The sequence below is a fragment of the Chiroxiphia lanceolata genome, chromosome 13 (assembly GCF_009829145.1).
Source record: "Chiroxiphia lanceolata isolate bChiLan1 chromosome 13, bChiLan1.pri, whole genome shotgun sequence".
NCBI classification, from domain to species: Eukaryota; Metazoa; Chordata; class Aves; order Passeriformes; family Pipridae; genus Chiroxiphia; species Chiroxiphia lanceolata.
In genome coordinates this window covers 7,097,508-7,119,013 of record NC_045649.1, presented here as the reverse complement: position 1 = coordinate 7,119,013, position 21,506 = coordinate 7,097,508, and the positions used below count along the sequence as shown (strand labels likewise).

Below are 21,506 nucleotides of genomic sequence, written 5' to 3'. Positions count from 1 at the left end.
TTCTGGGATTCCGTGCAAAACCCCCACGGGCGGTCCGCCCTCATCCCGTCAGCCCCCGCGCGCGGCCGCTCCGTCCCAGCTCCCTCTCTGCCTGACTTCCCGGCGTACCCCGCGCTTCCGGCCGCGGCTCCTTCCGGTCCCACCCGCGGTAGAGGACGGTCGCCAGGTCGTGGGGCCGGGACGGGCCGGGAAAGGGCCGGGCGGGGGTTGGGAAGGTGCAGGGCACCCCTCCGCCATCCCCATCCACCCCCGGGCCAGCGGGAGGGCGGACGGGGCAGCGCTGATTGGGGGGCGGTGGGGGGGCGGTGTGAGGGGAGAGCACTGCGGCCACCCCCCCCAAGGGGTCTCAGTGTGTCGGTGCGGGGTCATATCGCCGGTGTCGCGACATGTCGGGCGGGTCTGAGGTGACACTGGAGGGGGGCAAGGTCAGGGCGGACGGCGAGGCCTCCTGGAGGCTTGGGGGAGTTTGGGCTGGGCTGGGGCCGCGGGGGGAACCCGAGCACCGTGTGGGTGTGGGATCCGTTATCTGTGTGCCCGCCCTGCCCGGGGATGTGCCGAGATCGCTCCCTGATCAGGGATTGCCGCAACGAGTGTGGGATGTGCTTGCCCTCGGCTTGCTTGTGGCTCCTGGAATCTGCCCAGGAACGGTTTGTTTGGGAATTGAAATGTCTTAGAAGGGTGGTTTGGACAAGGGAGTGTCCTTGGGTTCGAGTGCAGGGAGAGAAAGACTCATCCAAGTAAATTACGTGGGGGAATATCCCTGGAAACAAGGGGATAAGTTCGGATTTGAGTGCAGGAAGCTCAGGGAAGCAACAAGGAGGGAAAGGCTCATCTTATAGTGGGGGAATGTCCCTGAAAACCATAGAGTGCTGTGCTGCTCTTTGGAGAAGGGGCAGGAAGCCCCTAGGCCAGCTATATTTGTATATAAACTATTGGAAAATGTTGTTATTTCCCCTTGGTGTGTTGCCCTGTCTGTGCCTGACCTGGTGCTCTTCTTGCTGCAGGATGTTGGCTTCCAGAGCCTTCAGCCTTGTTGGGAGGAGATCCATCTGCACCTCCCTGTGCCTGAGAGCTCATGGACACGGTGGGTGACACTGCCCTGGGGATGGTGACGGCAACAAACCCAATCCTGCAGAGCAGGGGCACAAACAGCTGCTCTGGGGGTCTGGGAAAAGGCAAGATTGGGGAGGAGGGGGATTGGGGAGGCTGGAACAGGAGATGGGAGTGAGCAGTGCCATGGCTGGCAGTGCAGAAGTGCTGCTGGGGAGGCAGCAGGAATCACAGAATCAAGGAATCATTGGGAGTAGAAAAGGGCTCTGGGATCATCGAGTCCAACCTGTGACCGATCCCCACCTTGTCACCTAGCCCAGAGCACTGAGTGCCATGTCCAGGCCTTCCTTGGACACCTCCAGGGATGAGGATTCCACCACCTCCCTGGGCAGCCCCTTCCAAGGCCTGACAGCCCTTTCTAGGAAGAAATTCCTCCTGGTATTAGATGGGATATTGGGAAGGAATCCTTCCCTGTGAGGGTGGTGAGGCCCAGAGAAGCTGTGGCTGCCCCATCCCTGGGAGTGTCCAAGGCCAGGTTGGACAGGGCTTGGAGCAGCCTGGGCTAGTGGAAGGTGTCTCTGCCCATGGCTGGCATTTCGAATTGGATGGGCTTTAAGGTCCCTTCCAACCCAAAGCAGTCTGTGATTCTGTTCTTATGCTCTTAGAATAGCTCCTGTCTTAAGTGCTTCATCTGGATCCCTTAACTGGCCTCACCTTTTTGTCTGAGCTGTTGGGTTTTTGTGCTGTAACCTGTAAGAGGTGTTGTGCAGGAGTTTGACTGGTGTCTCTTCTCTCTCCCCCCACAGCTGGCGTTGCGAAAGCAGAGGATTTCACCCTCCCAGCCTATGTGGACCGTCGGGACGTGCCCCTGCCTGAGGTGGCCTTCGTGAGGGACCTCTCAGCGCAGCAGAAGGCACTGAAGGAGAAGGAAAAGGCCTCGTGGACCGCCCTGTCCATCGATGAGAAAGTGGAACGTAGGTTTGGGGGGCTCTGAGTGACCTGACAGTGGCAATGACACAATCTCCTCTGCTGCATGTTCACTGTCACGGAATCATGGAATGGTTTGGGCTGGAAGGGACCTTAAAGTTCATCTTGTCCCACCCCCGCCATGGACAGGGACACCTTCCAGTAGACCTGGTTGTTCCAAGCCCTGTCCAACCTGGCCTTGGACACTCCCCGGGATGGGGCAGCCACAGCTTCTCTGGGCAACCTGTGCCAGGGCCTCACCACCCTCACAGGGAAGAATTTCTCCCAATATCACATCTAACCCTGCTCTCTGACATTGGCAGCCATTCCCCCTTGTCCTGTCCCTCCAGGCCTTTGTCCAAAGTGCCCATCCATGTTTCTTGTAGTCCCTTCACGCGCTGGAAAGCCACAATTAGATCACCCCTAACCCTTTGCTTCCAAGCCGAACAATCCCAATTCTTTGAGCCTTTCCTTGAAGAAGAGGTGCTTCATCCCTCTGATCATGTTGGTGGCCATGGTTTGTGTTCCCAAGGTGCTTGGTGCTGTTTTAGAACGTGAAATGCACCTGCTGTGGTGTCTGTTCTAGACCTGAGGTCACATCCAGCAGTTCCTTCCTCTTCCAGAAAACAAATAGTAATTGTATTTGTTTCTTGATTCCCATCTGCTTTCAACAAGCCAGACAAAATCTCTTCATTACAATATGCCATTGTTAGTCTAGCTGAGGGAAATGAGCCTCTCAGCTCAGATGTGTATTTGAATGTTAATGACCACTGACTTTTACATTAACCAAATTCCAGCTAATTAAAGCCCTGAGTGGGTGTTTTGACTTGCAAATAAAACTGCCTCATTTTTTCTACCTGCTGCCGTGGTATGAAGTGGGAACCTGGTCTGTGAACAGGTGTCAAAGGTTTAAAACCCTTTGAGGAACTGCTCAGATGTTCCTAAGCACTCTCCAAATCTTACATTGCTTTGGGTTTTAAAATCCTTAGTGGCAGAGCGGGGAAGCTTTTTGAGATAGAAACATTCCTGTTGGAATTATTTGTGCTAGGAAGTTCTGGGATGACTGGGAATTGGAGAGGAGGAAGGAGAGCTCAATTTCTCCTCCTTTCAGGTCTATTCTGCAACTTTTGCACAACTATATGATAGTCTATAAAATGAAGACTTCACATTGATGTGGGGGTGGGAACAGGTGGGGAGGGTGAAACACATTGGTCTTGCTGTGGGAGAGGGCAGCTGATTCCGAGCCTAATTTAACATCCACCCCCTTTTGGGCAGCCTCAGGCCTCGGTCATCTTCCTCTGGAGAGTTCCCTGTCACCTGCAAATCACAGGAAAAGTTACAAGAGATGATTTTTTGGCTTTTTTTGGCAGTGTATCGTATGAAATTCAACGAGACCTACGCAGAGATGAACAAAGGAACAAACGAGTGGAAGACCGTCCTGGGTGCAGTGTTTTTCTTCCTCGGCCTCACTGGCGTCATCCTCATCTGGCAGAAGCACTTCAGTAAGTAACCCTTTAGTGGAGAGCTGGATCAGTTTATGATCCCTGATGGGACATCAGAGAATTCCCATAAGCTTCTTTGTGGGGTCAGGATGGTGTGTGGAAGAGCCATAACTGTGACCTCCCAGCAGGAGCTGTTTGTAAGTCCCTGAAAACTGTCCTGGAGTTGTAAGTTTATGGAGTCAGTGGGTTTGTTGCATAAATATTCAGAAAGCTAAGTCATGGAAAGGTAGTGGAGCTTTGGGAGGAGAGGAAATGGAGGGGAATGAGTGGTGATACTCCTGATCCCAGAGCTTCCCCTCTCCGCTGTTGGAAAAGCTTATTGCTGCCTTGGTAGTGAGCATTTGGGTTTCTGCCATGTTTGGCTGCTTTCCCAGCTCAGGATCTGACCTCGAGGGAGCCTCCAGCTGCCGTGAGGCAGAGCAGCAGTTAAATGAGCTGCTCCCTGCCTTGAGGCTCCCAAGAAACGGAAAGCAGGAAGCTGTTATCTTGTACAAGCCTTTACTGATGAAGGAAACCGCTAGAGAATCTGTGTGGGAATGTGGTCTGAGCTGGATGCATCAGAAACTGGATGTAGGGAGTGTAGGTTTGAACAGATCAGAGAATCATGGAATGGTTTGGGTTGGGAGGGACCATAAAGGTCATCCAGTTCCACCCCCTGCCATGGGCAGGGACACCTTCCACTAGATCAGGTTGCTCCAAAACCCCATCCAGCCTGACCTTGGACACTTCCAGGGATGGGGCAGCCACAGCTTCTCTGGGCAACCTGCTCCAGTGGGATGACTTCAGGGGAAAAAAAGCTTTTTGTTAGTGACATTTGTCCCTCAGTTCCCAACTTGCTGATTTGGCATCACAATATAATTCCATCCAATCCCACCCTGCAGTGTACGGCCCCATCCCGCACACCTTCTCCGAGGAGTGGCTGTCGGCGCAGACCAAGAGGATGTTGGACATGAGGGTTAACCCCGTGGAGGGCATCTCAGCCCAGTGGGATTTTGACAAGAACGAATGGAAGAAATAAAGCAACTCAGTGGAACCTGCTCTGCTTGAATATGAAACGATTCCATCACCTGTGCGTGACCTCGTTGCTTGTGTACTGGAACACCCTCTCCACCTACAGAAATGCTAATAAATGTCTGGTTAACTTGAGAGTTGCCTATTACTGGTCTCTGGATGTGTTTGTTGGGGTGGGAGCACTTCAGAGGTTTTATTAAACACTGTGGTCTGAGCAAAGTCTGGTTCCTGGCTTGATGTTTTCAGGGCTAAGAAAGCTGCTGCCAAATTTCTCCCTTCAGCTAAGCTGGTGTCCCCTGGACTGTGCAGGTTCTTGGCTTAAAAACTCCCCTCTGAAGACTAAAGCAAGCTTTGCCTTCACTTTGCTCTTTTCCCGATGACAGGAAGCCTCCATCAGGAAACCTGATGTGGTTTTAAGTCTGTGAACGTGTTTAGGAGCTGTGTGGGGTCTCAGCCACTTCTTGGCCAGCCTTGTCCTTCCACTCAGAAATCTGGGGAAGGTTTTTAAGGTGAGATAAACTGGTTGGAGTTAAGCAATGAGCTCCCCTTCCTGCACCTGAGAAATCCCTTAGGTGATAAATTTGTCTCTGGGGTGCTGAGAAGGGTGGTCCGAGGTGACAGAATCCCAGGCTGGTGATGGCTGCAGGAGTGTTTGCTGTGCCTGTGATTTGCTCTTCCCTGCTCTCCACACAGCTCCTGCCTCTGGCAGGCTGGTGGCACAGATGTGGGAGGGGGACAATGAGCTGCCAGGTGTTACTGCTTGGAAAATAGATGTTTTGAAGCATATGCTGGAGTTGCAGCGTTGCTTTGCAGCTCTTTTTGTCCCTGTTCCCAAAGGGAAGGGAAGATGGGCTCATCCTCAGTGTTCCATCAGCTGCATGTTGCTCAAGCCATGCTCTGGTTTTTCAGGCCTTATTCTGAATTCTGCTCATCCCTGTGACCGGGAGGAATTGGCATGACTGGAAGAGAAATCCCACTGAATGCAGGACTTGTGCCAGCCTGAAGCATCCCAGAAAAAATATTGGGCAGCATTGCTGGGACCAAGGAGTCGTTCCTCCCAGGACTGTCCTTCCCAAAAGGCTGTGGAAGCTCCAGGGAGTCTGGGAGGGAAACCTGAGCCTCACCATGGCCCCAGATCCTTATTTCACCCTCCCCTGCCTGGCACCAGCCACTCTCCTCTGTTCCCTTCCCTGGTGCAGCAGCAGGACCTGCGGGAGCAGCCTGAAGGTGAGCTGAGATTGTCAGGGCCCTGCATGTTCCACTCCTGGCACATGGTCCCTTTCCTCCTACCCTTGGCAGAGGGACACACTGTAGGAGAGGGTCATATCTCACCATCCTGTCTGGGATTTTGGGGTGTTTATTTGCAGGTAGCCTTGGAGACCAAGAAACTGCCTGAATCCTGATCCTGGGGAGAGAAAGCCCATGGGGAGTGGAATGAGCAAGGTAGGATGGAATGCTGGTCAGCATGTCCTCTTCTCCTGCAGTCCGTGGATACTCCTCCCAGGCCACCACGATTCCATAAATACAACTATTTGCATCTTCCCTTTCTCACTCCACTTTGAAACTCCAAGTACTTAAGAAAGAAATTGAGAAAACAAATAGTGATTTATATCCAAGGTTTATGTCGGAGGTGAGGAGCAAAGTGTCTGCAGGTGTCAGGAGAGTGACAGCTGGTGTTAAATGCTCATCCCTTGGGAGGTAAAGCCATGGCATTCTCATTCTTAGGGCTGACAGGGGGGTCCCTGCAGGGAAATTCCCCCCTTACCACCCCCAGGATGTGTCTGTGCCCAGCAGCGATTTGGGAAGTGGGGTTTCACTGCTGCCTGTTCCTCCAGGGCTGGCAGAGAGGATCAATTTCTGTTGGTATCCTGAAATAACTTCCTGGTATGTGCATTCTCCAGTTTAAAATTAGACTCTGGGACAACAACAGAAAGATCAAATCAGGGCAAACTCTGCATGGCTCTGGTGTGGTTTAGACCTGGGTTTCACCCCCTCTAGACACAGCCTGACCAGCAAAGTGGGTTTTAAAACCCCCCTGGTGCTACCAAACCATCTTGGGGATCCTGGGCTCTTGCTGCCAGGAGCTATTTGTGCAGACAGTTTTGTAGGATCCCACTTTGGACTTGATAATATGAAGGGCTTGGCGTCCCCTTTCTAGTGGTAGCAGCTGGTGCTGTACAAGTTGTGCTGGATCCAGGTGTTTGCACCCAGGAACAGGCTGGGATTCAGCTGAATGGTAGAGCTGGGCTGGATGTGACCCAGTGCTGCTGAAAACCCTTCCTAAAACTTCTCAAACCAGGGCTTTTCTGCCAGATGACCACCAACAAGTCCAGCTGATAATCAGCTTTCTCTTCTTTGTCTCACTGAAAAGCACTCTAGTGGGTTCTTACACCCCATAAATACCCTGAGCTGCCCCTTTTTCTCCTTCATAACCCCACAGCAGTGAGTTGGAGACCAAATTTGCAGCCTTGATATCTCTTACTGCAACATCCTGGCCAGAAAAGTGTTATAAATAGCCTGTGCCCATCTATCTCCAGCTGGCAGATGCAACCTTTGAAACTCTGTAGGACCACATCCGAGTCCCTTCTGTTTCTGTGCTGAGTTTTCCTGAGCTCTGCACTCCTGGAGGGGTTTAGGCTGGTGGTTTGAGTGGGCTCAGCCTTTCCTCATTGTTAATTAAGGTGCTTTGTAGTTTAGCTGCTTGGTTTGTCATGGCCTGAGGAGTTTGGTGCCAGGTTTCCTGGTCCTGCTGGAACCACATGTGCTCCCACCACATTGGATGCACCTTGTACTGTCTGAACTCTCTCTCCTTTTTGTCACCTCCCAGGTTGTCACAGGCCTCTACCTCGGGAATATCCATGGTAAGTGCCCTTCCCTGCCCCACCTCTGCAGTGCTGTGGGGTCCCTGAGTTAGCTGGCAGGGCTAGAGGATTCCCTCTCCTCGGGGGCTCCCTGTGTCTGCTCCTCAGCATATTCCAGAGACCCAAAGCCCCTCAAAATCTCCATCCCAATTGCAACTAATCCAATGCAACTCTAGCCCAGGAAAGGGATGTCCGTAGGGAGCTGCTGTCACTAGCCATGCTGGAACACTGTGCAGCCCTTGGCATGGCTGGAAACCTGCTCAACAGTGAGGACACCACAGCCTTTGACAAGTTATCAGTACAATTTCTGGTTTTGGGGGTGACTTTAAGGAGCCTCCTGAGTATCCAGCACTTCCAAGGGGGATTTTGCTTGGAAGAAGGTGCCCAGTCTCCTTCCCTGCACTGTGTGGGGTCAGAGGCAGCAGGAAGGGCTGGAGTGAGGGTCAGGGGGCTGGGAGTGATGGGTGTGGGTTGTTGGTGGGTGTGTGGTCCAGCAGATCTCCCAGGAGGGCAGGTGATTCCCATGTGGCTCCTGCTTCCAGACTCTGAGGACCACGAAAACCTACTGAAGAATGGGGTGACCCACATCCTCTCTGTCTACAACGGCGCCAAGCCCCTGCTGGAGGTGAGTGCCCAGGCGGGAGTGCTGGGGGTCCACCCTGGAGGAGCAGGGGCTGGGAAGGTGCAGATGGGACACCCACGGGCTTCTCCTGGTGTGGGACAGAGCAGGGAGAAGCAATGCTGGATTTGCACCAGTTTGCACTGTGCAGTGATGAGTGGCACCCAAAGGGGCTCAGCGCTGGCACTGGGGAGGGGGGGAGCGGGGTGTTTTGGGGTCACAGGCACCACTCGGTGTTTTTTGGGGCGCGGGTGGGACCCGTGGCGCTGCGGGGCCGTCCCGGCCGTGTGCCCGGTGCTGCCGGGGGGTCCCCACGAGAGGGCGGCGGTGCCCCGCGGATGGAGCCCCGGCGGGCTGGGGGGACACGCAGCGGAGCTCGGGACATCCCCCAGGATCTAGGACATCTTTTCCCGCTGACTCCAGAGCGCTGCGGCCCCCCGGGTTGTCAGCGGGGAAACTGAGGCAGGAGGGAGCTGCCCGTGGGTCGATGCCAGCGGTGCCGGGCACGTCTCTCGTGCACAATTCCTGCCTGGAGAGTCCCATGAACTGGGAGCAGCCCCTTGGGGTTTGGCCCACGGGGGTGTGTGAGGAGCATGGCCACGGGGTGCTGGATGCCTGGTGCAGGGGCAGAGCTGGATAACAGGGTGGGCACAGCCATGGGGGGAGGGGGAAAATCCTATAGGTCATCATATCACAGAACCATGGAATGGTTTGGGTTGGAAGGCACCTTAAAGTGCATCTCATTCCACCCCCTGCCATGGGCAGGGACACTTTCCACTATCTCAGGTTGCTCCAAGCCCCATCCAACCTGGCCTTGGAAACTTCCAGGGATGGGGCAGCCACAGCTTCTCTGGGCAACCTGTGCCAGGGCCTCACCACCCTCACAGGGAACAATTTGTCCCTAATATCCCACCTAACCCTGCCCTCTGGCAGTGGGAAGCCAAAGTCCCTCTCCAGTTCTCTTGGAGCCCCTTTAGGCACTGGAAGGGGCTCTAAGGTTGCTCTGGAGTCTCCTCTTCTCTGGGCTGAAGAGCCCCAACTCTCCCAGCCCTGTCTCCAGAGCAGAGGTGCTCCAGCACTTGAAGCATCTCTGTGGCCTCCTCTGGACTCAATCCAACAGGTCCATGCTTTTCTTGTGCTGGGGGCTCTTCACCCCGGTGTCGGACCTGCTGCCATCTCCCAAATCCTGGGATGCTGAAGAAAGCCAAGGGGATTGGCAAGACCCCTCATCCTTTTGGGGCCACTGCGGGAAGGGAGCCCCAGCCAAACCCCAACTGGAGCCTTTTCCCTGCTGAGGCATTGGGTAACGTGGAGGGGGGAGAGAAACGGCTGGTGTCTGGGGAAGGGGCAGCAGCTGGGGCTGCCGAGCCCGGGGCACGGCCAGACGGGGAGCAAACCACACGGGGAGCTTACAACGAGCTTACAACACGGAGCAGAGCCGCGGGGGTGCGGAAAGGGGAACCGGAAAGGCATGGTGGGTTGAGCAACGTGTCAATCACGGCCCCGGGCCGGGAACCGCAAACCCCAGCACCGTTCCCATGCGTGGCCCGGCACCCCGAGGTGGGATGGGGACACCCAGCCCTGTGGGGAAGGGGAAGCCGCCGGGAGCCCGGCAGTTAATCAGGGATTGGTGTGTGGGTCAGGGATTTGGGGGAGGGTTGGGGTTGGTTTGGTTGCTCTGCTGCTTGGCACAAGTGGCTTTGCCATTGGGGTGGCTCTTCTCGCTGCCGGGAGGCCGGGCTGGCACCGGGAATGGCATGGAGCCATGGATGGGACGGAGAGGTGGTGCATGGGAAAGCCTGCATCATCTTTGCAACATGGGTCTTTCCAGCGCAGAATCATCCCCGTTCTACCCCTCCTTAAATAATCCACTTTTTCCAGCCTCCTGATTCCTGGCCTGGTGGGTGGTCCATGGGGTTGGGCTGCATCAACCAGGGAGCACCTTTCAGCAGCAACCTGCTGCAAATGGGGCAATCTCTGATGCTCTGGCTGCAGGATTTCTACCCATTCAGATAAGAAAGGACAAAAAAAAACCTCCCCACCCCTCAAATGAAAAGGATCTAATTTTAGCTTAGAACAGGGAGGATCGAGGAAGCGATGTTTTAAGGAGAGGAAAGTGATCTGACCTAGGCCAGCATGAGGCAGATGATTTATGGTGTATTAAAAGGACAGGGAGGAAATAACTCATTGATGAGAGCGGCTTCGTCAGTGCGTGTTCACACACATCTTCCTGGTGGGGCTCAGGGCCCTGGGAAAGGGCTGGCTCTGTTTTGGGGGGCTCCTGAGCATTGTAGTGGCTCACCAACAGCCTGTCCTCTGGGATGAAATGGGATGAAATAGCCTGGGATGGGATGGATGCACCCACCCATCAGAGTGGAGCAGGGTGATGGTACCCAAAAGTGGTTTTCAGCTTTCCCCTCCCCTAAGGGTCAACTGGGGAGAGAGAAGAGAAAAGAATGGGGGATTTTATGTTTCTTGGAGGTATTTTACTACTGTGACCATCTTTGTATTGCAGGACATGACCTATCTGTGTATCTCGGCCTCAGATTCATCCAGTCAAAACCTGTAAGTTGTTTCCCATCCTTTTACCTCCCACATCGTGTGCTGGTAGTTGTTGGTCAATAAAAGTTCAGATGCTGCAGGAGGAAGGTTTGGTCCATTCGTGCCGTGACATTCTGTATCATTCCTGAGCTTCACATAAGCTGGGGTGTATTCCCAGGGGGAAAATAGTATTTTAGGGCTTAAAATCTGTTTCTGCGTGTGTTTGCAGTCAGTAAATTTAGTTTTCCATCAAATTTCAGAATTATTCTATTGTGCAGGGTTGAAAATTGCAATGTTAGAAAGACAATGATTTGTGTCTTTCAGACATTTTCTCTGGACAGTTAAAGGGAGTGTTTATTAAAAATAACAGTTTTTTCACTATATAAAGCACAGATAATTATAACTCTTGCAATGATTTTTTTGAGATGAAGCCAATGAGAGGTGCTGGAAGGGAGCTCCAGGATTTCGTGGGATGCTGGTACTGGGGGGAGGCACCATCCTGCTGCTGCTTTGGGCGACAGACACCCATAAATCATCCATTTCAACCAGCAAATGGGCAGCTCCAAGGGATTTTTCTGTTGCATCAGATCCTAAAAAGCATCAAAACTTGATGCAGAGTGACCAGAGTGAGCCCTGTTTGTGAAGGTGCTGGTTTTTTCCAGCATCCTTGGGAGCAACCGTGCCCGGGGGTGGGATTCTGCTTGCTCATGCTCCTGCTGAGCGGAAAGAGAAGCTTTACAAGAAAACCCTGCCTCAGCAAGAACTGGGTTTTTGGTTGTTATTTTTTTTTTAGTCTTTGCTCATTTCTTGGCATTTCTGGCATGTCTACAAAAGGGAAAAAAAAAAGGGAAAAAAAAAAGAAGATAAGGCTGGCTGCCGGAAGGAAGACTTGTTCAAGGAACTATTTTCTGCATGTCAGTTTATGCCTTGGATTTCACAATCCCGGTGAACTTGTGTCCTGCAGAGGAGATGCTTGTGACTCAGGAGCTCAGGAACCCGATCCTGTGCTTTAAGGCTGGAAAAGCACAGGGGGAGTTTTCCTGTGGCTGGCTGCCTGGGGGAAAACACCTCGTGGAGTGTGTGAGGATGGATGGGCTGGCTGAAATTCTAACTGCCCTCCCTGTGGGATGGGTTGGGAGAGGATGCTTCATGCATGGAGTGGGCTGGAGGCGCCAGAATCATGTGTTTGCGAGGAAGGGTCCTCTCTGCTGGTCCTACCAAGGTTCTGAAGAGGAGGACTGGGATCTGGAGAGTCTGGAGCTGTGTGGGCAGCTCCTGCAGGCCCTGGGGGATGCTGTCTGCTTGTGAAGATAAGTAGGACAAGATGGAATGCCCTGGGACAAACTTTAAGCAGGGAAAGCCCCCCCCCCAAAAGGTGCTGCTGCAGTGGGAGAGGATGAGGATCATGAGAAGCAGTAGACAGACATCTCCTTCCAGGATTGAGAGGCTCAATATTTTCAGTATGAACACAGTGTCAGAGACTCCCCCATCTCTCCTTTTCCTGGGCAGCAGAACCCACTGTGGTTCCTGAATAAACTCATCCTTGGCTGGTTTCTTAGAAGGAGCTGAGCTCAGCGCTTCCAGGGCAGGGCAAAGAGCATCCCCTTCCATGGGCTAGCAGGGATGGAGGGGATTTTGGAAGGTTCTACCTTGTCCTCACGGGGAAACCAGCTCCCTTGGGGAGGGGCACAGTGGGAATAACTCTGCAGTAGCTCATGCCCTGGCTTCGGAGAAATCAGGAAGGCTGTGCAGGCACACGCCCACCCTGTCACGCGGAGGCAGAGGAAGTCCGGTGCTGGAGCAGAGGTGCTGCTGCCAAAGGGTCCCTCTTCTCCTCCTGGGAAACCCAGGACTGTGTGCTCAGAGAGGCCACCAGCAGCACAAATGACACAGATTCACATTTTCTGCCTCAAAACTGCCCCAGAGCCCAGTGTGGCTGTGAGGGTGAGCAGGGATGGGCAGCATTTGTTGGAAACGCGCCAAGGAGAAGAATGCCTGGCTCAGCGTGGGATCTTGGAAGCTCAACAGTTCCTGCATCCCATCCAGTGATGAGCAGGGGGGATGTGTCTCACAGACGCCTGCATGATGCTCCCACAAACACCCACCTCTATCCCATCAGTACATGTGGATTTAGTTATCCTGTTTTCCAGGTCTCCATCAGAAAGCCCTGGCTCCAAGCCTTGTTTTGCTGGTTTGGGTAAATGTGCTCCCTCTGCCTTGCCAGCAGTAGCCGGTTATGTTTTTGGGAATGCAGGCACCAATCCATGGACATGCCTGTGTTGTTGCTGGCAACCCTACCTCCCTGGCATGGGCACTTCCCCATGCCCTTGCGTGGGTGGAAAGGGGACCTCCAGGCAAAATGCCTCCAGAGCCACACTTCTCCCTGCCTTCTTTCCTGCTGGCATCTTTCCATCTTTCCCTTTGAGGGAAGACAGAGTTTTTGGCATCATTTGGGAATTAGGGGTGAGCTGATGGCTCAGGATGAGTGCTGATGTGGGAGAGTCCCTTACTCACAGGATGACACCTTTCCCTGGAGGATGTCCCCCTGGGGTCCTCCCTGAACTGGTTTGTTTGATGGTATCACCATCCTGCCTAGATTCCTCATGAAGCAGGAAACCCCCTGGGAAATCTCTCAGGTCATTTCCTTCCCAGTAGATGAAGATCATCCCCTTTGCCTTCACCTGGCAGAGGAAGGATTTCTCCCACCCCACACTGGTAGCCCCAGGGCAGTGGGAAGTCCTTGGGAGTAACACAACGGCAGTTTCCAGGATGTCCTGGTGCCTGACAGGGGTGGACAGCCCTCCCCTCCTCACCTCCTGCCTCTTTCCTTGCAGGCTGCAGCATTTTAAGGAGAGCATCAAGTTCATCCACGAATGCCGGCTTGGTGGGGGAGGCTGCCTCGTCCATTGGTGAGAGCTGAGAAGAAGGAAGAGCGGGAGGGTGACAAGGGAAGGTCTCCCTGGACCTATGGGGGCGGGTGGTCCATGCGCTGACAGTCTGAGCATCCAAAAAGAGGTGGGACAAGGTGGTGCCACTTGCTTGGAGCCACCAACAGTGGTGAGAGAGGGAGAGAGTTCCTTACCCCTTCCCAATCCATGCCCAGGGAACCCTGCTAGCACCCCATCAGGGCAGGGTGCCCAAGAGAAGCTGCATCCTGTGGGTGTCCCACACCAATTCAAGCGGTGGGAATAACGCTGCTCCCTCCTGCCCTGCCAGCCTGGCTGGGGTCTCCCGCAGCACCACCATCCTGGTGGCTTATCTGATGACAGTGACAGAGCTGGGCTGGGAGAGCTGCCTGGCTGCCACCAAGGCTGTGAGACCCTACGTCAGCCCCAACTGTGGCTTCCAGCAGCAGCTGCAGGAATATGAGAGGACCCTGCTACAGGAGGTACGTCCTGCCCCGATGTCCCCTTAGATACATGGTTTGCACGAGAAGTTTGCAGCCAGGCAGGGCTCTTTTGCATGCAGCTCTCTGCATGACCAGCTGTTTGTCCCAGCTGGCTTTTGGGGATGTTATTTATTACCTGGGGATTTGGGGGTTTGCATGCAAAAGAGAAAATTAAAAAAAAAAAAATGAAGTGTTTAAATATTATGTGAGTGCACTTAAGACTCTTTCAAACCTTAAAACCACAGTTATTTTCTCGAGAGTTCAGTTAGGACACAGTGGGAGGGATGGGAGAGCAGCTTGTCCCCTGGGAGCCTCAGGAAGGAGCTGGGCTGATTCCCAGGAATGCAGTGCAGCAGGAGCTGGAGGCGGAAAGGGAGAGAGGAGAGGGAGGAAGGTTCGTGCAAACAGTGTCGGGATGTCTGGGCGTGCTTGGATCTGGCAGGACTTCCTCCGACAGCAAGTCCTTTGCTTTTAGGGGCAGGGACAGGCAGGAGCAAGTGTGGGTGGAGAAATCTCCTCTTTCCTCCCCAGAATGACGTGGAGCAGTAGGTTTTAGGAGAGCAAAAGCTCTGGCTGGGTGGATTCCCATCCTGTGCAAGGGAGGGATGATGTAGCTGAGCCAAGCTGGCTGCCGGAAGCTGGGAGTGACAGTGGCACGTTTAACTGAAAGAGCAGAGATCAGAGCTGCACTTTGGGACTGGAAAGCCCTCAAAAGCAAAGGGAAAGGCCTTTAAAAACCCAGCTCCCACTAGGTTCTCCTCCAGCCTCCGACATTGGACCTTGCTCCTTCACCCAGCACTGGGGTCTGCAGACAAGGACAGGGGTCCGAAACTGCACATGGGACACAGATGGACCTCTGCAAGGAAAAAGTAACCCTCAACTCGATGTGTACAAGACATCTCACAGCCCAGGTCACCCCTAAACGTGGTCCCATCCCTGGAGGCAAAGCCTCCCTATCCATGCACTCCAGCCATAAGCATTGTGCAATGGCCCCATGGTACATGGCAGAGGGGACCTGGTGGTCCCTCCAGCCATGTCGAGCCCTTCAAGGGGATTTCTCTCCTCCCAGGACAGAGACAGGGCCAGCATGTGATATTGGCTCGAAGTTCAGCCCCTTCCCCAGCACCAAGTTCCCTTCCCTGGGTGCTGGCTGTAGTGGGCGGGCGCTGTCACATGAGGGATGTGGCTCTGCCCCGTTATCACCAGCTTGCAAAAATGCCCGCAGACGAGGATGGAAAATGCTCCAAGGGATTACAAAACACCCGTGGTGCTGGAGATTCCCTGCGGGGCTTCCCCTGGCCAGGCCAGCTCTCTCCAGCCTTTCCCACGTTCTGGCCACGTCCTAACACAGACTGTGATGTGAGGTTTGTTCTGCCCTCTCTCCATCTGAATTATTCCTCTTTCTCCCCAGAATCCAGACTAGGTTCAACAGGCACCAGGCTTTCCTCCCTTGCCCTTAGAAGCTGCCTTGCCGTCACTTCAAAATTTTGACAGTGGCTTTGCAAGCATTTCCCTGAAATACCCAAGGCAGTGCCAAGGGTGGAGGTGTTTGGATGTGTTTTCCTGAGCGTGGGATCTAAGAAAAGCTGCCTTTTCCTTGAAGTCCCGTGTGTTCCCCGCGCTGGCAGCAACGGGGAGGGAATGACCCTCTCGAGCGGACTGCTGCCAGCACGGCCCCGGGGGCAAAGGCTGGGAGCGGGGAGGGCTCCGGCATTACTCACCCACAGCTGCATTTGGAGGAGGGGAAGAGCCGGATGGATGCTCCAGCCTGACCGGCAGAGCGCTGCTCCCAGCTCCCCCCTTTGCCAGAGGAAGGGATTGGCAGGCAGGTCAGCCGAGGAGGATGGCCGGGGGTCCCGCGGGGTGGTGGGTGCTGTAGGCACCGTGTCCCCGGGATCCATGCCATGTGGGTTCCGTGCTGTGCTTCATGCCAAGCAGCAGCTGCCTCACTTACCTTGGCACATTGTTCCCGTTGGTGGCTTTAGAATGGTTTTCCATGTGTATCGTTAGGATGCAGGACCAAGGGTATCATGACCTGAGCCTCAGGGGTTTAATTTCCCCATTTAGCCCAGCTGTCATTCCAGCAAACAGCAGTTTGGAAGCACAGTATATAGGAACAGACCTGGATAAGGGCTGGCCAAGCTGTTCAAGGGGAAAAGCCTCATCCCTTGTTGGTTAAAACCTGTGAGGAGCAGGTCCATCCTCCTGGGCACCTCCTGGGGCTGTGGGCAAGCATCCATTGGTGCCTCAGTTTCCTTCATTGCAGGGAACTCAGATGGGACCTTGGGAGGCTGGAATGGAGAAGATGCTCCCTGGGACTGTCCATCGGGCTCCTTGCTGCAGGAAGGACGCCTTGAGCGTGCGGCTGTGGTTTTAATCTGGCAAATGGTGCTTATCTGGGCTAGATGGATAAAGAAGGAAGGAAGGGACCAAGTGCAGCAGCAGGCTGAGGGGTAAGGCTAGAAAAGGAAGTCAGTGAGCTCAGAGAAGACAGTGTGGATGTAAGGGAGGGCAAAGATGGGCATCCTGGTGGTGGACCTGCCCCCCCCATGGTGCTGGCACACCGTGGCCAGGCTGCCTTTCCCCCTTTGGTGCCATCCCAGATGGGCTGGGTGCTCCTGGCACTGGGAGAGAGGAGGAGGAGGGCAGTGGATTAGCGGTCAGTGCTGGAGGAAATGGGCTGTAACCACTTCTTGCTCTGGCTTTAAAAGGAAGTCCCTGGGAGCAGCAGCAGCAGCAGGGTGCTTTCCTGGCCTCCTGCTCACTCCTTCCCTCCTCACTGAATGGTGGGAGTCAGCTCCCAGGCTGGGTGTTGAGTGCTGAGCCTTGGTGGGTGCCAAGCCTCTGTGGCCAGGCTGGACTTCCTGTGGAGCTTCATCCCTCTGGATGGTTTGCATGGGAAGGATGTTTCCCCCATGAGTATCTGGCATGGTTGCTTGCCCCAAATCCTGTCCCAGATCCTTCAGGACTCATTTCCCAGTGGTTCTTTTCCAGCATGGAATACAGGTCTGGCTCTCGAGGTCTTTCTGCTTGCAGGTGGCAAGTGAGTAACATCTGTGGTGAGTCCCACTGTCTGAGGGAATGGATTCGGGAAATCCAGACATTCCCAGTGGAAATCCCCTCTGCCTGAGCTGACTTTCCCTCACTGCAGGAGAGGGGGATGCCACCAGGGTCAGTCTGAGACTTTCTTCAGTAGTGATTCATCCAGCTCTGGCAGGATGGGACTGAGCGACCAATCCTGCTGTCCTGCATCCCAAATCTTTGCTGTGAGCTCAGTGGCTCCGAGGAGCCGGAGCCACAGCAAGGCCACCTTGCTCTGGGGGTACCAAGGCTGAGCAGCTCATGGAGGCTGCTTTCCTGTCCCTCTCGTTCCCCTGGCTGCACCCCATGCCTTTCCCTGTGCTGCTCCATTGCAGGGCTCTGATGCTCCGATGCTCAGTCCCTCTCTGCCCCCTTTGCACCTGCAGGTTCTTCCATCCTTTTCTTAAGGTGTTTGGTGTTGCTGGGCCTGCTTTTACCACTCATCCCAGTAAGTCCTTGCTGGAGCAGCTGGTTCCCAGCTACTCAGGGAGAAGACAAAGCCCTGCCTGTGCCCTGTGAGCACTGGACAGCCAGCATGGCAGGTCCTGGCAGAGCTGCCCATTCCTGCCCACTCTCTTGGGTGCTGCCATCTGGGGCTGTCTGGCTGTTTCTCATTCAGCACTAGTGGGAAGCATTTCTATGGAACATCTCCTGCTTCTCAACCACCTCCAGACCTCAGCCCGCTGCCAGCTGGCCCCTGGCCACCAGGATGCTCCTGCTGCCGGAACAGTCTGGCTGCAGCGAGGAGGGGGGAGGAGAGGTGCCCCACAGGCTCCCACTGCTGAGGAACATGCTCTGACAACAAACTTGCCTCACCTTGCAAGAGCCAACTTGGCCGTGCTGGTTGTGGCAGCAAGTCCAGCTTGTCCCTGTGGGAGAAAGAGTTGGGAAACTTTCCTTACAGGAATTCAGACACACAAGGAACAGCAGCGGCTTCTTGGCAATGAGAAGCAAATAAAGCTGCTGTCCCGGTGTGGGAAGCTAAGGATGCTGCCAGGTCTCCAGGCCTGTCCATGCCAGGCTGGGTGTGTGGGGAGCGCATCTGTGGTATGATGCGTGTGAGCTCCTGTGAAACTGGGATTTTCCTGCATGCTGGATGTGGCTGGGGATCCCCTCGCCCTTGCTGTGGGAGGCTGGGATGCAGTGGGCATTGCTTGACTCTCGCTGCTTTCCACTGGAGCTGTTGCAGTCCTGCTCCCTACCTAGGGATGTCTCAGACCCCGGTGACCCTGACAACCTGTTTTGGCTTTTTCCTCACAGTATCGTGCCTGGATCCGCCGTGACTATGGCAGGAACCCATTCCAGGACCAGGAGGAGCTGCAGCGCTTGCTGGGCCAGCAGAAGCAGGGGCAGAAGGAGCAGCAGCTGGGGAGCTCCTGGTTCCGCTCTGCAGCTCCCACCTACCCACCTCCCTGCCACACTGGTGGCACTGGCAGCAGCAGATGGATGAACAGATAAGCAGCTGGCTGCTCTTGGGCAGGCATTGGCCTTGGGGCTCAGAAAACTCACTTCCCTTTGCCAAGCACCTCTGGGGGTTCATGTCTGGGGCAGAAAGCTGCCAGCACCAGCTGTGGGCTCCAGGGCTGGAGCTGGAGGGACAGGACTTGCAGACCCCCCTCTTGGCTGCCAGTTTAGTGTGCACCCCTGGGCAAGCCAGTTAATTGGTGACAGTGTCTTGCTCTGTCCTGTTCCTCCATTCCCAATGGATCATGGCCACTTTCCATCCTCAGAGCAGCAGCCAGCCCCTGTCCCTCTCTCTGACATCTCGATCCCTGGATGCTTCTCTGGCAGGGCATAGGAATGATGATGCAGACATTGGAAAGCCACAGTGGGATGAGATGGAGAGAGGCCACCTTGTTCTCTGCTTTGCAGTGACACCGGGGCCAATGCAGCTTGCCCTGAGGAGGGAGGGATGAATCCCGGGTGTGGAGATGCTGCTTAGCCCTGTCTGGCACCCAGAGGGATGGCGAGAGAGGCTGGGGGCTCTGGGGGCTGCAGATGCCCCTCGATGTTCTTGGACTTTCCTGGTCCAGCCTGTCCTTGGCAAACATCTGTCTGGCATTTTTCTTAAGCCAGCCCCAGGGAGTGGGGAAATCCAGCAGTGCTGGAGGCTGCCTGTCCCACTGCTTCCATCCCCAGAGCCAAAGAGGTTTTGGGTTTTCCCTGAGCCTGATCTGAATGTCCCTGTTTGCAAAAGAAGCCAACTGCTTGGTTGGACTCAGTCAACCCATGGACCAGTTTAATGCTGTCCCTTTCCTACAGCATTTTTTAAATCAAAAGATCATGACCATGTCCCACTTTTCATCCCAGACTCATTTCCAGGACTTTCATTGGCAGGACTCCCGCTATCCATCCTACAAGAAAGGGGTCTCATCCCATTGATTCAGCCCTTCCACATGGAAACCTTCAACCCTTCCATGCCACTTTGGCATTTTACTATAAATACCTTGTTTGGCTTCTAAAAATATCTGTTCTGAAATTCCTTCTGAGAAAAACGGCATTAAAAATATTTCTAGGAATTCTCTTAATGAAAACTTCTGGGTACTCGAAGTGTAACAGCATCAGAGGTGACTCACCCAAATCCTAATAAAGAGAAGAATGATTAAAACCATGAGGATGGCTGGACTTGATTTGTGGTATTCCTAGTGGGAACAGAGAGATGGACTGACATGACTGCTCTGCTGCTGTGTCCTGTTTCCCATTTTCTTGATGAGAACCACCAGCAAAATTCAAAGTTTTAGAGACTCAGTGTTTAGCCATTATGTATAAAATTCTGGGGAAAAAAATATGGAGGCTTTTCACACCTTTTTCAGTGGAGAAAAGGGTCCCTGTGGCTGTTATTCCACATGGAAGTAATGCCATGGCTTGTGCCTGCAGCTTCCTCTGTGTGGGAAAGCAATTAATGAGATCAAGGCCCATAAATGCTGTTGATGGAGTGGACTGAAGGGAGGTTGATCAAACTGGATCAATACTGGATTTAGAGCCTCTGTTATCATTTCAGGAAGCAGAAAAATGGAACTTGCACACAGGAAGAAAAAAGAGAAGAAAGTGGGTTTCTGGTGTTAATAGGAAGTCATTGGAGATGGGTGATAACAGAGATTAGGTCTGCAGTAGGTGTGATAACCTCCACAGAGTGCTGTCTGTGCTGTCCCTGCTCCAGCCTGAATGGCCATGTCCTTCCTGTCCCACAACTGCCCATCCCAGGATTCAAACATTCCCCAAAAAACTGTGGCACCAAAGCAAAACTTGGAAAAAATCCCCTAGATTTGGGGAATCACAAGGGTTGCTCCCTGTAAACTGCAGCATCCCCTATGCCTGGCATCACAGCAACAACTGTGCCCAAACAGCATCCTAACCAATCTGTGGAGTGACTCGAGCAAATACACATATTTTTCCACTCTGGCCCACATCACTGGGACCTGTGGTGGCTTTAGGCTTTCTGGGAGCTGGAATGCAAGCCCCGGGGCAGGTAAAACCGGGCTGATTTCCACTCCTTTCTGCATTGCAAAGAGCACTGCACACTTGGCTGCTCAGCTTTCCTGTGCCACATCAGCTTTCCCAGAAGCCTGGTGCCTTTGGTGCAAGGAAAATCACTCCACTGAAGCGTGAATGAGCTTCCCAGGGTGTTGTTCACGCACAGGGAAATAGCTCGCGAGAAATTCCCGGCTCTGCTGCTCCCCCTAGGCATCCACATGTTCTTTTGCCAGCCACGGGCAGGGCTATGGGGCATCTCACTCCCAGCCTAAACTAATGCCTGAAAACCCATTTTAAGGGAGTTGTTATTTTATCCTCACTCCAGGGAATTTAGATTTTGCCTTTCCAGGCTACCTATGAAGTGGAAGAACCAAAATGAAGCTGGAAGTGACAGGGTTACCCCACTCCATTGCAATCAGTCTCCAGGTCTTTGGTCTTCAGATGGGATGGAGAGGCTTGATTATATGAACACTCTTTAAAATATCCTGAATTTGCCAGAACTTTTACAAAATAAACAGTTTTTTGCAGGGGTGTCTCCATCTGGCATGAGGAGGCAGGATTGGTGTTGTGAGGGACAGTGATACAAACCCTCTGCAAACAAGCTTAACTTTTTTTTTGGTCAAAAAAGAGAATTAATCCTCCTGATCGCATCTGGTTGTAAAAGATGTTTTTGGCTGTCCCCAAATCTCATGGGGAGGAATCTGATGAGGATCAGTTGGGTGTTTAAAAACAAGGACTGTTACAGCCGTTCTTTATTAGAAATGACAGGAAAGGTTGTGCACCTCGGATCTTTACTTTTATTAAACCATCTGTGCAGCTCCATACATTTCCCATTTCTCTGTATTACCCACATGGGAGTAATTATGGTTTTCTTCCAAGAAATCTGAGTGTAATCTGGTAATCCCGAAAAAAAACCCCTCTGAAGTCAGGCTGAAGATGGTCCTTTATGCTCTGCTATGGCCAGAGGCCCTGGCTGGGCATGGTCAGGCTGGGCTGGGGGAGCTGGGCACGGT

At 53.7% G+C, this 21,506-nt stretch overlaps 2 protein-coding genes across 4 annotated transcripts; both read left to right on the top strand.

Moving 5' to 3' along the window:
• The first annotated feature begins 92 nt into the window (after positions 1–92).
• Positions 93–4,664, top strand: LOC116793261. Of its 2 annotated transcripts, none has more exons than XM_032700978.1 (5): positions 93–166; positions 1,005–1,084; positions 1,857–2,024; positions 3,387–3,518; positions 4,400–4,664. In XM_032700978.1, the coding sequence occupies exons 2-5, from the start codon at positions 1,006–1,008 to the stop codon at positions 4,534–4,536; spliced, it is 516 nt and encodes a 171-aa protein (XP_032556869.1). In that variant the 5' UTR covers positions 93–166; position 1,005; the 3' UTR covers positions 4,537–4,664. The 2 variants fall into 2 exon arrangements, with proteins under 2 accessions (XP_032556869.1, XP_032556867.1); XM_032700976.1 differs by lacking the exon at positions 93–166 and adding an exon at positions 197–215.
• Positions 4,665–5,675: 1,011 nt separating this feature from the next.
• LOC116793262 (dual specificity protein phosphatase 22-A-like) lies at positions 5,676–19,633 on the top strand. 2 transcript variants are annotated; one of them, XM_032700980.1, is made up of 8 exons: positions 5,676–5,756; positions 5,897–5,972; positions 7,357–7,390; positions 7,933–8,015; positions 10,525–10,574; positions 13,385–13,459; positions 13,767–13,938; positions 18,280–19,633. In XM_032700980.1, the coding sequence occupies exons 2-8, from the start codon at positions 5,952–5,954 to the stop codon at positions 18,475–18,477; spliced, it is 633 nt and encodes a 210-aa protein (XP_032556871.1). In that variant the 5' UTR covers positions 5,676–5,756; positions 5,897–5,951; the 3' UTR covers positions 18,478–19,633. The 2 variants fall into 2 exon arrangements, with proteins under 2 accessions (XP_032556871.1, XP_032556870.1); XM_032700979.1 differs by lacking the exons at positions 5,676–5,756; positions 5,897–5,972; positions 7,357–7,390 and having other exon boundaries at positions 7,851–8,015.
• Positions 19,634–21,506: the final 1,873 nt, after the last annotated feature.